General features: G+C 37.2%; 1 protein-coding gene and 1 long non-coding RNA gene across 4 annotated transcripts in view; one reads left to right on the top strand and one right to left on the bottom strand.

Annotated features, from left to right (window-relative positions):
• The window catches only part of LOC126262266 (villin-1), a 364,535-nt gene that overhangs the window by 302,945 nt on the left and 45,100 nt on the right, over window positions 1–16,490 (top strand). For all 3 annotated transcript variants that reach the window (XM_049958769.1, XM_049958772.1, XM_049958771.1), the window contains 3 exons: window positions 6,811–7,092; window positions 11,633–11,873; window positions 14,217–14,467. In XM_049958769.1, the coding sequence (XP_049814726.1) occupies window positions 6,811–7,092; window positions 11,633–11,873; window positions 14,217–14,467 (774 nt within the window). The remainder of the gene's footprint in view (window positions 1–6,810; window positions 7,093–11,632; window positions 11,874–14,216; window positions 14,468–16,490) is intronic.
• LOC126262267 (uncharacterized) lies at window positions 12,398–13,826 on the bottom strand. The gene is made up of 2 exons (XR_007546713.1): window positions 12,999–13,826; window positions 12,398–12,855 (listed from the first exon to the last, which is right to left on the bottom strand). It is a non-coding gene; the product is annotated as an uncharacterized LOC126262267 (long non-coding RNA).

Below are 16,490 nucleotides of genomic sequence, written 5' to 3'. Positions count from 1 at the left end.
ACACTCTCATCAACCACTGCGCGAGTGCCAACTTACTTTGCGTGAGTAATACAGCATTCAGTGCTAACCCTAATGTTTTATTTAGTAATTAATTGCAACATTACAAAACTTTCAGAATGTCAATTGGCCCATTGTAAGATATTAGCCTTCTTATTAACATGTAAACAATTAAGAGTAACTTAATAATGATTATTCGGACATCAATAATGATTATTAAGACATGGTACTTTAAGAGAAACAAGATATGCAGATTTATTTTCTATGTTCATTGCTTGTAGGCCTGTCACATTTTACACAAGCTACTTTCAGTTGTCTGTCATTATCTCTAGAGCACATGTGGGATCTTCCTTGCTCCTGCAGTTTTGTGGATCTATGTTCTTGTTCTTTGCTGTCCTTTGTTCTCTTCCAAAAGTGGTAGTATACAGCTCCTGTGGCAAATATTTCTGTAGGTACTGCTGTGTGTGTGGTCAAGCAAGTTTAAATCCAAAATTCTTTAGAAAATCTTTTCTTTCCATCTCTTACTGTGATTTTATTCAGAAAAAAATAAAAACATTTATTGTTGCCTGGTCCAAAATTCCTAAAAACATGCAGAGTTGCAAGCATGATACACCCTCTTGAAACAGAGTATGCACACACTATTTAACCAAATACATTCACTCATCGTTTGGTACCATTCTAAAATACTGTGATCTATGTCTTCTTTGTTGTCTCATCAATATAAGCTGCACTCTGCATAGCAAACAAAATTACTACACTTTTTTTCTTTTTAGGAGCGAAGGTAAATAGCAGTTTTTCTGATGAAAAGCAATTTCCAGCAATAGTACTATCGTACTTCTGTCGGGATATAAACTTGGTGGGATTTCTGCTTATTTTTCCTCGCCATACAAACAACTGTCAAATTGTCTTCCAGCTTCATATCTGCCAAAGATATCGATGTAAACCAACCGTCACAAGTGCTGTTTTGACCTGTCCCATGAATAGTTGTGGAGAGGGCATTTACATAGCATGTTGACAAACTTTTGTTTGTATTTCTATCTTTCTTCTCTACATTCTGGGTGGTATCTATCATATAATAATATATTCTGACATCACACACTGTGATGATTTTGAACACATATCTACCAGGTTTTGCATTTAGTGAAAGGACATTTGCCACAAAATCCTAAAAGATGTTCATCAGTTGTTACATATATATGAGGAGAATAACTTGAGTGCAAATTGGTTACAAATAGAATATAAGTTGTTCAGAGCTCACAAATAGATCAAAATTTATGTTCTCTATTTCTCTTGTCTTATCATTAAATATTAGACAATTTGGAAGAAATCTGAACCTCAGTTGAGACACAACACATTCATACACTGGTGACACAAACTAAATTTCGTCAGTTTAGAAGCGCTCATATAAGCTAATCCCATTAACTCACATATTTCTTCTCTGTCCATATCTTCAAGAAACCTTTGGCCAGTATATGTGCATCTCTTTTCTTTGCACTTCCTCATTTGTATGAGCTACAATAATTTCAAATCTACTTGTTTCTAATAATAATTTGAGAGCAGCTATCTCCAAATTAATGTTTTGAGCAAAGTTAGCAGCATTAGGGATTTTTCACAATACTTTGACTTTGGGTCTCTCTTTTCATAGGCAGTACTTCAGACCATAAAAATCCATTCTTACCTATGATTGTGTTCATTGATGATGCCTCTTTCTCCTATTTCTCATTCTCCTCCTCATTCATCTCCTCCTCCTCCTAATTGTCACTATCATCTGGAGTTGCAGTTTGAATGTCAGAATTATGTTCAGATTTTATTTATAAATTATTTTCCTCACTTGGAAGTAGGTCATGTTCAATGCTACTGTCATTATCTTACTCCAGTACAGTCCTCACAAAGTCCTCAAACCTTGTGTCTTTCATGTTTAGGTTCCACACTTGAAAATCTTATGAAAGGTAACAAAGAAGTTTCAACTAAATAAATGGTATCAGTAACAGGGGTGACTTATAATCCCAAGGATTATGCAGTATCAAGTAGTGGCTGAAGGCAACAGATGAACAGCACAACTGACCTGTAACTTATTTGCACAACAATGACAAAGGAATACACAAGCAAGACAGAAAAGAAAAACCATTGTAGCCAACTTTACAGAAGAAACAAGTTATTGCTGGAGGGATGTGTCACCACTGTTGCCATCAGAGGGTTAACAATGAAATTTTGATCCTAGTGCTGATTGTTCCTGGTGGAAGTTCTGGAGAAAGCTCATATGAAATTGTATTGTTGTATTACCCAATATTTTTGTAAGCTTAAAAATCCCTCAGACCTTACATATATGTGTAGATAGTGATGAAGGAGTTTTCCAAAATGTACGGTATCATAGGTGAACACTTTATCGAGAACAGTTGTGTGGACTGTCATCATCGGCTATTGAAATTGATACATTGAAGTCAGTAGATTCACATTCTATTTTGAAAGACTTTGCTAAGTTAGAGACTTGAAAAATATCAATACAATGTTTTCAGCCAAGGGACAAGTTGTCAGTGCATATAATGAACAATTATAGGAATTATATATGACTTTATTAATAGAATATTTCTCATTTGTACAACCACAAATTTGTGTTTTCCTTTTCACAACCACAAATTTGTGTTTTCCTTTTCAGTTACATATATAACAACTGTGATCATGTTTATCAATTTTCAGGTACTTTCACATCTAATTTTATAGAATTAACTGCTCACTGGTGGATTTTCTTCATATTAATGGTAGGCAATGAAAACCTCGTAACTTCATCTGCCTGTGATAACCTTGTAATTCCAGTAGCCAATAACTCAATAACCAAACAGAGAATTGAAAGTGCATGGATTTCTATAATGTATAATTAACTAGGATTCTACTATATAGTTGCACACATCGTTTCTCTAATTTGTCATTGACTAGTGTTCTACTATATTATTGCACATGTAGTAGCTTTATCTGTATCAATTTATATATTTTGTAAGACATTGTTTTTGCTTCTTCGGTAACATTTAGCAAAATGGAGTAACAAGGTTTTCATTACCTACCATTGATATGTAACGTATAACTTACACAGTGAAATTGTGTCTTACCTCTATGTAACATGTCAGCATAAAATTAGATGATATATTTTGTACTTCATCCCCACTGTTTCCATCATTCTTTCCAGTTGGGAATGGTTAGCAGATTTTATGGAAGTTAGAACAATACAATAGTCTCTTTTTTTGTTTTCACTAAAATTTTTAAAATTTACATGGAAATGATTTATTTGGGGGAGGAGCGCTAAATGATTGGTCACTTGTATGGAAAAAATGTTCTCATATTCATAAGTTGGCATTGTGTTACAATATATCCAATATATGAGAGAAATAAAATATCATTAAATCATACTGCCACGCACTTTTCTAATTTGTCTTCATTTACTGTGTAATATTATATTTCAGTGACATAGTGTGTACATCATTAATCAGAAAAAAATATCATTCAGTTATTTTTGAAAGATATTCATCTTGAATTAAAAGTAGCACAGCCTGCTGACAAGTTTTTATGTTGTCTGAAATGAGTGGCAACTGACTGGAAGCTTATGAAACTGATGCAAAAGAGACACTTTGTTTAGAGACTGATTATTAACATTAATTGAAAAACTTTTTCATTTGTGAATAAACTTTTTCATTGGCAAAGAAATACTTTTAATTTTAAAATTAACATCACTAAACAACATTTCGGCACACAACAAGAAACAACAAGTTACTCCTGTTATCTGATTTTTCGAGTGTTCATTTTTACTGTCAGCTTTTTAAAATATGGCTTGTGGCCAAAGTCAGCACAAATTCATTGTAATGTTCATTCATAAGTTCAAATCATTGTTGAGATTTAATTATGTTTAGTACAGTGATCTGCAAACGTAAGTGGTCCTAAGAACTGACATTACTGTCTTAGCACACTTCTTTGTTAGTGGTATTTTGCTTCTGGTACATTATTACAAAATTTAATAGCTGGATAACCACTGTGTTTAGCCCTTTGCCCTCTTGCAGTTCCAGTGGTTCCAACTCCACAGCTGCTGAAACCTTTATAATTGATGTTGAAATGATACAGCCATCCACCACAACATCAGATGGATTTTCCAGGAATGAAAATGAAGTTTTAAGGGTCTTCAAAGCACTAAAGCTGCATTTATTTCTTCATCAAGTTTAGACATTTTACATAAATAGTCTTCAGTTTCCACCTGAACTACAGAAAGTGTTTCTGTAATTCTCTTCAGACATTTGAATTAATATTTTAGTGTGAATGTCTTTCTGTTATGAAAGTTCAACATGTCCTATGCTAAATCAGAAAGTACTTATCCATTCCTTTAGTTACACCTCACACTATATATAAATTACCTATAGCATATCTGGTGAAAGAAGATCCCACACAGCTGGAGTGGGCTTAGCATAGCTGTTTGCACATCTACCTCAACCAGTCAAATAATATCATTTTGTATACATATTTGTTACAGCTCTAGACACCTTTTGTTCTTGCCCACAACCATCTGTGCTTTCTAATTGAAAGCTGTCTACAGCACAGCCAGCTATTGGGGATCTACTTTTGTTGACTCTACTATTGTGGATATATTGTTGAAAACTCCATGAGGCTATTTGCAGGTGACACTTTTCTATACAGGATGGTCATAATACTGGAAAATCATAGCAGAATACAGGAAGACCTGCAAAGGATTGATGCTTGGTGCAAGGACTGGCTGTTGACCATTGATACATACAAGAGTAACATATTGCAGATGAATGAGTGGAAATCAACATTATTGTATGATTACATGATCATAAAACAGTCACTGTATATGTTAAATATTTGGGAATATGTATACAGAGTGATCAGAAAAGACAGCTGCCAGACTGAGATTCATAGGAAGGGCTGTCAGGAAGTGCAGTCCACCCATGGAGAATGAGGATTACAAAACCCTTGTTTATCTCAGTCCAGGCCCTTTACCAGACAGGACTGATAGAGGAACTAGAGAAGATCCAAAAAGGAGCAATGCAAAAGCATTTGGAGATGCTCATCAAACTCCAGTGGCAGAAGCTACAAGAGAGGTGTAGTAAATTTTAATGCTAAAATTCTGAGTGTGTATGCTCCTAAAACAGACAACCAACTCATTGCTTACTACTGCATATTTTTTGTAGGAACACCATGAAGGTTAAATTAGAGAGACTCAAGCTCACATGGAGGCTCACTAACAATCATTCTTTCCATGCATCATTCATGACTGGGACTATGAAGGGGGGGAAGTAACAGTGATGCACAAAGAACCACTGCCACACGCCACTAAGTGGTTCACAGAGTATAGCCTTCATAAAAGCTGAATATATGTAGGAAAACCTACATCTGATGACCAATTTGGGCCATCAAGTTGAGTGGATGATAATTCTTTTTCTTTATTGGGTCTATTAATTAGAAAAATCACCATAAGACATGGCCTACTGATAGCCAGGTCACTAAACAATATGAAGATACATCATCATGAAGCTCATCATTGTTCATATCTTCTGCATAGGATTTGAGCTTTCTGTGTCTTGACATTTAAGTGGGTGTAGTTGACACTTCTTTTAGAGCAGCCTGTATAACATTTGAATATTAAAATTAAATGTTTTATTACTGAATGTTTTCTGTGAATAATACAATGAACATGTATGAAATCAGGATGTGATGAGTTAATGTTTGACCACCACATCTGCTTTCACCATGCCCCCCCCCCCTCCCTTACCCCCCCCCAAAAAAAGAAAAATAGTACTGAATTAACAAATTAACTGCTGATGTACACAAATTATTATGTGTATATTTAAATGTTTTATCCACCCATTTTATTTTTACTATTATTAAAATCCTAGACATTTGGGGAATTTTAAATGTAAGTCCATCCATATGTTATATTATGATGGTGGTGGTGGGGGGGGGGGGGGGGGTGAGGTGTAAAGGAAATGACTGAGCCCTCCCTTCCCCAAAATCGAATGATGGATCTACTCCAGGTTTGTGTAAAACATTGCCATGTTGACAGGAGCTGCATTGGATCAGGAGAAGATCCAGTTACATTGTGACCACTCTGTAATACAGGGTGGTCAGAAACAGTCTGAAAAGCTTGTAAGAGCATGCAGGGTATGTTGTGCTGAGAAATAATTATTAAGAAAAAAAATTGGTGCATTGTGCCATTTCCAATTTAATTAGGATTGAAATTAGTCAGTAAGGATGTTGCATGCACAAATTCAAACAGCCTGCTAGCAACAGTGCCCCCAAACCTTTTCTCCATTTAGTTTCCTAAAGACAAACACGAGAGAGATACAAAAACTGGACATGGGAAGGTAGCAAGGAACAAAACTGAGCTGATGGGTGAGCAGCTCACAGGCTATCATCTATGCTATGATAACAACTGATGTCAACTTTATCTGGTGGACCACTTGAATTTGTTGACATGAAGAACTGATTGGCCAACTTCAATGCTAATTAAATTGTAAACAACACAACATACCAATTTTGTTTCTTAACAATTACTTCTCAGCACAACCTATCCTGACAAGTTTTTCAGACTGTTTCTGACTACCCCGTATGAAAACAGCAAAAGCTATGGAGTACTTTTTGTAGTCAAATCAGAGGGCACGAGTCCTACCCCAGTGGCTGTCCTGGCACTTCACAGGCTTGGTTTTACAATACTCTAATCTTTTTCATGGAGTTACAGCTTTTGTCACAGTTATTATTGTTATTATGCTTATTATGACTAAGACACTTACAAACAAAAATTTTTCTTTGCTGCAGGTAGCACAGAAGTTAAAGGCAGAGCATGATGCTACATCAGTGGTGTTCCTGGAGGATGGTAGAGAGGAGAAGATGCACCAGTCAGAGAAGAAGGTGTTCTTGGAGTACCTGAATCTGAGGGAGCGATCAGTGAGGAGCGCCGAAGACAGCCCTCCAGATGAGACGTTCGAGCAGACTGCCCGCTCCGCTCTCACACTGTACCAGTGCAGTGATGATGATGGCACTTGCAAGGTTACTGAAATCAAAGCAGGGCCTCTCTACCAGAGTGATCTCATCTCCACTGTAAGTGTTACAACTTGCATCTCCAATCCTCCCCCTTCATTTCAAAACACTTTGACCAGCTTCACCTTTGATAACAAAATCCAAATTGTTTACTGTTCCTTTACATTGATGTTGAGATATTGTCACCTACAATGAAATTTTAATAGGTTTTTAAACAGAATAGTAGTCCATAAACGACTAGAAAACAGGTTGTATGGTTGAGTTGAGAGTCCACTTCCTTGATGCAATTTTCATGACTTGTGAGCAGACTTATTGTGACGTAGCACACTAGCGGACACATCCCTAACCAACCTCTGTGACAGCTTATCTGTTTTATAGCAGCATCTGACTTATATAACAGAGCAGAACATCAGGAATAAAACTAAGAAAGACAAATTTATGAATTGGTGCAGTGATCCAGTCTCCTTTTTTAGAGCACTAAGGTTTATGGCTCTTGGAAGCAACTTACATTTGCACAGCATAGACCATTGTTTGATTTCAGGATTTACTCTTAATATATTGAATTTCCTCATTTATGTACTATGAATTCAAAAGCAGGCCTTCCTCCCACGGTAAAGATAGTAAAGTTCTTTTATTTCTTGATTTCATAAGGGAGGTTTTTTAGTATATTTCCCACCTTAATTTTAACACAGCAACACTATACTCCTTTGGGCATTACCTACCATATAACTATGAGCAACAGCACACACAGTGGAGCCCCCCAGCTCTCCATTAAAAAAAGAATTTGCTTCATCAAGCACTATCAGTTTGAAGAGAACCAGAACTGGATATTGACTTATAGGAAATGTACTTAGAGATATTCGCTGTGGAATCTCATTTCATCATTGTCTGCAAAACTAACATCTGTTGCAGTGATATCAACACATACAGACAGACACAGGGCATAGTGGAAAAAAATCAACTTATCAGCTCAGAGTGGATGGATGCTCAAAGAAACAGTCAACTGATACTCTTGAAGTTCTATACTCTATGTCCTTAATATTTATTTCATAAAAACAAGTGGCAAAAGTTGGTCCAGAAAAAAAACTGTGTGACCATGACAAAATTCTAGGAAGAAGAGCATCAGAGTGAACCACCGAAACTGATTCTGAAACATGGAAAAGCAGCTTCTGTGATGAATGGTGCCGATGCAGTCATCTGAGGATAATTCTGATACATGAAGAAGTTGCTTCTTTGAGGAATGGTCTGATGAAATGTACTGGAGATAAATAATTACCCATAAATAAAATCATTACTGCTGGCTTAGAACAGTCTGTTAGATAGTTACTTGTTTATTTTTCTTAAGCACATTCTTGAAGTATTACATCTAGTTTTTGATCAATGGTTGCTCAGTTTTTCTATGTCTACACCCATACTGTGCAAACCTTTGTCAATTGCATGGTAAAGAGTACTCCCCATTGTACTAAATATCAGGGTTTCTTGTCATTCCATTTGCAAACAGAACATGGGGAGAATGACTGTTTAAGTGTCTCTATGCATGCTGTCATTAGTCTGATCTGCAGTTGACAGTCCTGTGGAAACATTACATAGAGAGCAGCAGTATATTCCTAGATTCTTCACTCAACACTGTTTCTCTAAGCTTTGTGTGCAGACTTTCACAGGATATTTGCCATCTATGTACAATCAACTGCCTGCAAGTTTCTCAGAATTTCCCTGGTGCTCTCACATGCATCAAACAAACATGTGACCATTCTTGCTGTCTTTCTTTGTATGTCTGTATATCTTCAAACTCCCCTTTTAGTCTCACTTGGTGTGGCTCCCACATGTTGAGCAGTATTATAAGGGATGGGACACATGTGAGATATGTAAACAGTCTCATTTGCAGATGAATTACATTTTTCTAGTAAACTGCCTGCCTTACCAACAATTACATCTGTGACAATTCCATTTCATACTCTCACAACTTGTTACAGCCAGCTATTTGAATTAGGCTAATCAATTCCAAGTACAACCCCTTGACACTGGTGACACTGGAATCATGGACTACTACTTTCCTATGCTTTATGAAATGTACAATTACATTTCTAATCATTTAAAGCAAGTCACCAATATTTGCAAGAGTCTGAAATCTTGATAAGATCTTAAAAAATTTCCATGCCACTTTTTTTCTGATAGTATTTCATTTATACAGGGTGTTACAAAAAGGTATGGCCAAACTTTCAGGAAACATTCCTCACACACAAAGAAAGAAAAGATGTTATGTGGACATGTGTCCAGAAATGCTTACTTTCCGTGTTAGAGCTCATTTTATTACTTCTCTTCAAATCACATTAATCATGAAATGGAAACACACAGCAACAGAACGTACCAGCATGACTTCAAACACTTTGTTACAGGAAATGTTCAAAATGTCCTCCGTTAGCGAGGATACATGCATCCACCCTCCGTCACATGGAATCCCTGATGCGCTGATGCATCCCTGGAGAATGGCGTATTGTATCACAGCCATCCACAATATGAGCACGAAGAGTCTCTACATTTTGTACCGGGGTTGCGTAGACAAGAGCTTTCAAATGCCTCCATAAATGAAGGTCAAGAGGGTTGAGGTCAGGAGAGCATGGATGCCATGGAATTGGTCCACCTCTACCAATCCATCGGTCACCGAATCTGTTGTTGAGAAGCGTACGAACACTTTGACTCAAATGTGCAGGAGCTCCATCGTGCATGAACCACATGTTGTGTCGTACTTGTAAAGGCACATATTCTGGCAGCACAGGTAGAGTATCCCGTATGAAATCATGACAATGTGCTCCATTGAGCGTAGGTGGAAGAACATGGGGCCCAATCAAGACATCACCAACAATGCCTGCCCAAACATTCACAGAAAATCTGTGTTGATGATGTGATTGCACAATTGCGTGCAGATTCTTGTCAGCCCACACATGTTGATTGTGAAAATTTACAATTTTATCACATTGGAATGAAGTCTCATCCATAAAGAGAACATTTGCACTGAAATGAGGATTGACACACTGTTGGATGAACCATTCGCAGAAGTGTACCTGTGGAGGCCAATCAGCTGCTGATAGTGCCTGCACACACTGTACATGATATGGAAACAACTGATTCTCTCGTAGCACTCTCCATACAGTGACGTGGTCAACGTTACCTTGTACAGCAGCAACTTCTCTGACGCTGACATTAGGGTTATCGTCAACTGCACGAAGAATTGCCTCGTCCATTGCAGGTGTCCTCGTCATTCTAGGTCTTCCCCAGTCGCGAGTCATAGGCTGGATTGTTCCGTGCTCCCTAAGACGCCGATCAATTGCTTCGAACGTCTTCCTGTCAGGACACCTTCGTTCTGGATATCTGTCTCGATACAAATGTACCATGCCACGGCTATTGCCCCGTGCTAATCCATACATCAAATGGGCATCTGCCAACTGCACATTTGTAAACATTGCACTGATGCAAAACCATGTTCATGATGAACACTAACCTGTTGATGCTACGTACTGATGTGCTTGATGCTAGTACTGTAGAGCAATGAGTCACATGTCAACACAAGCACCAAAGTCAACATTACCTTCCTTCAATTGGGCCAACTGGTGGGGAATCGAGGAAGTACAGTACATACTGACAAAACTAAAATGAGCTCTAACACGGAAATTAAGCATTTCCGGACACATGTACACATAACATCTTTTCTTTATTTGTGTGTGAGGAATGTTTCCTGAAAGTTTGGCCGTACCTTTTTGTAACACCCTGTAGATAACTACATCAACTGCAAATATCTGATATTACTATTGATATTGTCTATTGGGTCATTAACATGGACAACAAGATTCCCAATAAACTTCTCTAGAGTACACCTGTAGTTACTTCTACATCTGTCAATGACTCACCTTCCAAGATAACATGTTGCATCCTCCATAACAGAAATCCTCAACTCAGTCACAAATTTGATTTGATACAACATGCATATTTGTGTAACGTGTAACTTGTTTTCACAGTTCACCATACATGTTGCATTTCTCTGTTTGAAGTCAGTGTCCTGTGTTGCTTAGAGTGATAAGGTGTTTAGGACTTCCCTAGTTTTCAACTAATGAAAGAAAGCTTCCACTCTTCTGTACTTACAATTAAATTTGCCAAAGAATAAAATTTCATTTATTGCAATATGTTCTATTTTCCAGTAAGATCTGTGTATTTAATGAGCTAATTTATGATAAGATAGATAAAAATGAAGGTAAACCATTTCTTGGAGAGACCACTGGTTGTTAAACAGAGTTAGTCAGATCTGTGTATCTAATGAGCCAATTTATGATAAGATAGATGAAAATGAAGGTAAACCATTTCTTGGAGAGACCACTGGTTGTTAAACAGAGTTAAACTCTGTTGCTGGAAGTTAAGTTATGGGCTTGGATTCATTGCAAAAAGTAATTATGTCATGGCATCTTCAGCTACTGCACCATATTTTCTCAGTGGTACTCAAATTATTTATTAAAATATTTTTGTAATTTATTCGTAATCATTGTGAGTGAAATATAATAAGGATGGCTATATGCATACGTTGAGAATTCTCTTACAATTCCTTTTTCAGGACTCCTTTATTATTGACAATGGTCAATATGGTATATGGGTTTGGATTGGAAAGAAAGCCTCACAAAAGGAGAGATCTGAAGCAATGGCAAATGCAAATGGATTTGTGACGAAGAAAGGATATCCTGTCACAACACCTGTGACCCGTGTTGTAGACGGTGGTGAACCAGTAGAATTTAAGATGTTATTTTCATCTTGGAAGGACAAGAATCAAACTACAGGAATTGGAAAAGCAGCTACAGGTGATTTTGTAGCTTGTTTTAGTACAATCTGAATGCCTTAAAGTGACTATATAAATTGACTGTAGTTAAATTATGACTTGGTGAACAGAAAAGATCAGTTAATTATTTCTTTTTCTGTTAATTTCATTACCAAATTGCATTAGGTAAGGTGTGTTTCATCCAAAAGTACTTTGTCTGTGACAGTATTCATTCATCACAAACAAACTACAATTTTAATGCTATTGAAAGTTATGTAGTTCCAAAAACTTAGGTGTCATAGAGCGAATATTAATTTGTAAGAATGTTAGGCACTCCATTTGCATGGTCATGTTATTGAGTTCACTTAGCATTGCTTAGATGGCATAATCTAATAGAGTGCTGTATTAACTGAAAATGAGTTTGTTTCATACCATGTAATATTTGGTGGTTATAATTAAATTTTCTCTATTTAACATGTTATAACATGGAAACTAATTACTGTATGAGTACAAAACTTAGTAGCATTAATGTCAAGGACATGGGGAAGAGAAATAATGCAGAATCAGTTCAGTTGAAACACTTTTAATGTGCTGCTACAGTACATCAATACGGCGCCTATCAGTGACCAGAAGAGTCTGAAAGTGTAGGATTGCATTCTGTAGAGAAGAACAAAGCATGTCCATAGGTATGATGGTTACCTCTCTTGATATTCTGAACTGCACTCCAGATCAGCACATGTGTGAATGTTCCAATGGTAAACCCTGTCCTTCAGGTAGCCCCATAACCAGAAATGACAGGGAGTGAGATCAGATGATCATGCTGCCCAAGCATTTCGAAACAATTGGCTGATAATTTGATCATTTCCAAATGTGTTTCAGAGAAGAAGGTGAACTTCACAAGCGATGTGCAGTGGTGCCCCACTTTGCATGAAAACTGTTGAGTTCAATGGGTCTCTTTCCCGTAGGACAGGTATGACATGCTGGCGAAGCACATTGTAGTAACACTTTGGTCCTTGAGCACCAACCTGTCCAAAAAAGAATAGGTCAGTGATGAATGTAACCATGAAGCCACACCATACTATGACACATTCACCATACAGAGGAACTTCATGCACAATGACTGGAGGTGAAGATCACCCCACTCAGAAATTCTGTGTGTTCATCTCACCTGCCAGAGAAAAATGAACTTCGTCCATCCCTCATCAACTTCAATCTTCGTGAGAAAGTGGAGAGCAATGTCAACACATCGTTGTGCATCCTGTGGTGAAAGCTGCTGTATAATATGGGTCTTGTACAGATACTATTTAAGAAAAGTTGAAAACCCCTTCCATACAGTGGACTACAGGATGTTCAACTATCATGACACAGCATGCACACTGCCTGACAATCAGGAATTGCACACAGCATAGTCTGCCATAGCAATAGCGATTTCATCAACCACCTGTTGTGCAATCAGTTGTCGGCCTCTTCCCAGAGTGACACCCAATTCTCCAGTTGATTTGAACTTCTTGATCATGCTCTACGCAGTAGGTAGAGAAAGAGAACCCTTCAATAATCATTTCAGCCAGCAATATTCTCAAAGTGCAGCTACACCATTACTGTTGTTTTAGAAATAGACCTTCACCAATAATGCCCTGCTCCTTTTGTCCAAGCTCATGTTGATGCGTAAACAAGTGCACTGCGACTGGTCAGGTGTGTGAGAGTATGACTCATGATGACTGATTATGGCACCTGGTGTCCATAGTTGGAACTAGATGGTGGCACTGTAATTCAAGGAAATCATGCACTTCATGCTCTGGACATAATGCTACCAAATTTGGTACTTGTATGGTAATTAGTTTCCATGTTATAACATGTGAAATGGGGAAAGTTTAATTATAGCCAGCTGGTATATTAGCTGTAAACCAATCAAAAATGGTACTTCCAAAACTGACAGTGATTTATTAAAAATGTTGATGTACTGCCCGGAGGTGCCCATTTTACTTTAACAGTAGCATTGGAGGACAATTCTTTGTAAATGCTACCCAATCGTTCTGCAGAACATCAGATTGTAAGACAGTCATCAGCCAGATTGTCATAAAAATTTATAAAAATGTATGTTTGACATTTGAAAATCCAATAGCTAAAAAGGTTGCCTGTCCAATATCCTGTATACAATATATGTACTTAAAAAGAGATTTATATGGACAAATAAATAAATAAATAAATAAAGATAAAGAGAAACAGATGCCTTCAAGCAGTATGTCGACAAGTGGACATGAAAGTTTCAGTGATTACAATGTTGTTGTTATTGTTGCTGTTGTTGTTGTTGCCATTGCTGCTGCTGCTGTTGTTTTAAGAAAGTTAATGACTTATTATTTTACTTTGGTGGAAATAAATTTTTCAGTGAACCACATTGCAGTTACTGTTCATACAAAACTTGATGCATCAACACTTCATGAGAAACCACAACTGGCTGCAAAATCTCAGCTAGTTGACGATGGTTCTGGAACAAAAGAAGTATGGAGAGTGAATAATTTTGAACTGGATAAACTGCCACAGGATCGACATGGGTTGTTCTTTGAAGGAGATTCTTATGTCATTCATTACAAATACAATGTGGGCAGTCAAGAAAATCACATCATTTATTATTGGCTGGTTAGTATACATGTGTCTTAAATTTGTCTTGCCTGGAGTTTCTGTCTTTCCTAAATGTGGTAGAGTTCTCTTGAGCAAGATTCTGGGTGACCTCCATAAATCTTCTGTCTATTTCATCTTATTTTCTACTACAGGAAAATACATATGACTAAAACAAACTAAATAGTTTACATAAAACATACAACAATTTCTGTTTTGATCCAATTGCTATTTCTTATTCAGTCATTATAATACTGTATGCTTCAAAATTGATTATTATGTTCTGATTTTTATGTTGTATACAAGAAATGTTGTTGTTATTGGTAGTATGTCTGAAAAATTGTATTCACTTTGTAGAAGAAGGTATTCTTCAGCTAATTTAGAGTGAATAATTGACATGATAACTACCAATACAATGAAATTGGATTTTCTCATGTTCAAAAATGAGAAGGAGTGATCTGTTTAACTTGGCAAAAAACTTCCTATAGCCAAAATTGCATTTTTTTCTATTGTTGTCATCTTCAAATATTTTTGTTACTAAATGTGGTCATTGTGTGTTGGAGCCTCATACTAAGTTGTCACATTATCGGATAAAATGTAGCACTTTATACAACATTTACAATCAAAAAGCAACTTGTGCACATGGCCATGTCCATATATGTTGTGCTCACAGACGATTGTTAAGTCTTAAAAATCACAATACCATTACACAGTAAAATGTACATTAGCACATCTGTGTATGTTAGCTTGACATGTTTCATAAATTGAAAATAAGGATCATCAATGTGATTTTTAAGACTTAACAATCATCTATGAGCACTACATATACAGATATGGCTGTGAACACAAGGTTCTTTTTGATTGTAAATGTTTCATAGCTCATAAACCTTCGCATTATGTGCTACATTTTATCCACTAACATAACAATGTGGCATGAGGTTCCAACTCACAATGAATATGTTTTGTAAGTAAAATTCAAACTTATTTACAAGGATGATGAGGATTAGCTATTAACATGTTGAGATAGTTTAATCTTAAGAATACAGCTCAGTTAAATTTAACAGATACAGTAGTGCAAGGACCTTTGGTGCAATCCATAGGAATTCATAGATATGGCAGAAAAATGAAAAATATGTATCTGTATAGATCCCATAGCTATGGAAGAACTGTCACAGGTGTTTAAGGAAATGAACTGTTTCTCTCAGTTCATACCAGAATCCAATCATGGTCCTCTCCCACATCCTCTCACCTAACAACCCATTGGCCACCTTCCAGGAATTTCTTACCTCCAACTTGGCCTCACCATACTTTCACAGCTCCCTTCCTCAGAACAACAACCTTTCAGCAGATGAAATAATAGCCATACACAACCTCAGAACAAATCCTGACCCAATCATCCTACCCGCAGACAAAGGTTCCAGCACTGCTGTTATGAATCACAGTAACTACATGACGGAAGGCTTCTGCCAATTATCTGATTCCTCCACTCATAAACTTTGCCAAAGTGATCCTGGCCCAGAAGTCCAACACAACCTTCATTACCTGCTTAAAGCCTTAGGCCCTTCCCAGAACCTCTCTCCTGAATTATTTCCCTCCTCACCCCTATGACACCCTGCACATCCTTCTTCTACATGCTACCCAAAATCCACAAACCCAATAATCCTAGATGCCCCATTGTGGCTGGCTATTGTGCCCCCACCAAAAGAATTGCCTATAATCTAGCCTCCCATGTCAAAGATAGCAACCATTTCCTTAACCATCTCTCCACCATCTCCACCAATTTATCTCCTAGATCCCTACCTGTTGCTGTTGATGCCACCTCTGACATCTGCAACATCTGACATCACCATGGTGTTACCACTATTGAACACTAACTTTCCCAACATCCTTCAGATTCCAAACCCACCACATCATTGCTCATACACCTTACTAACTTTATCCTCACCCACAATTACTTCTTCTTTAAAGGGAAGATATACAAACAAACCCACAGCATAGCCATGGGCGCCTGCATGGCACCCTCCTATGCCAGACCTTCTTAGGC

This window comes from Schistocerca nitens, chromosome 6 (genome assembly GCF_023898315.1).
Source record: "Schistocerca nitens isolate TAMUIC-IGC-003100 chromosome 6, iqSchNite1.1, whole genome shotgun sequence".
NCBI lineage: Eukaryota > Metazoa > Arthropoda > Insecta > Orthoptera > Acrididae > Schistocerca > Schistocerca nitens.
The sequence above is the reverse complement of the archived record's forward strand: the minus strand, read 5'-3'. Positions and strand labels throughout refer to the sequence as shown.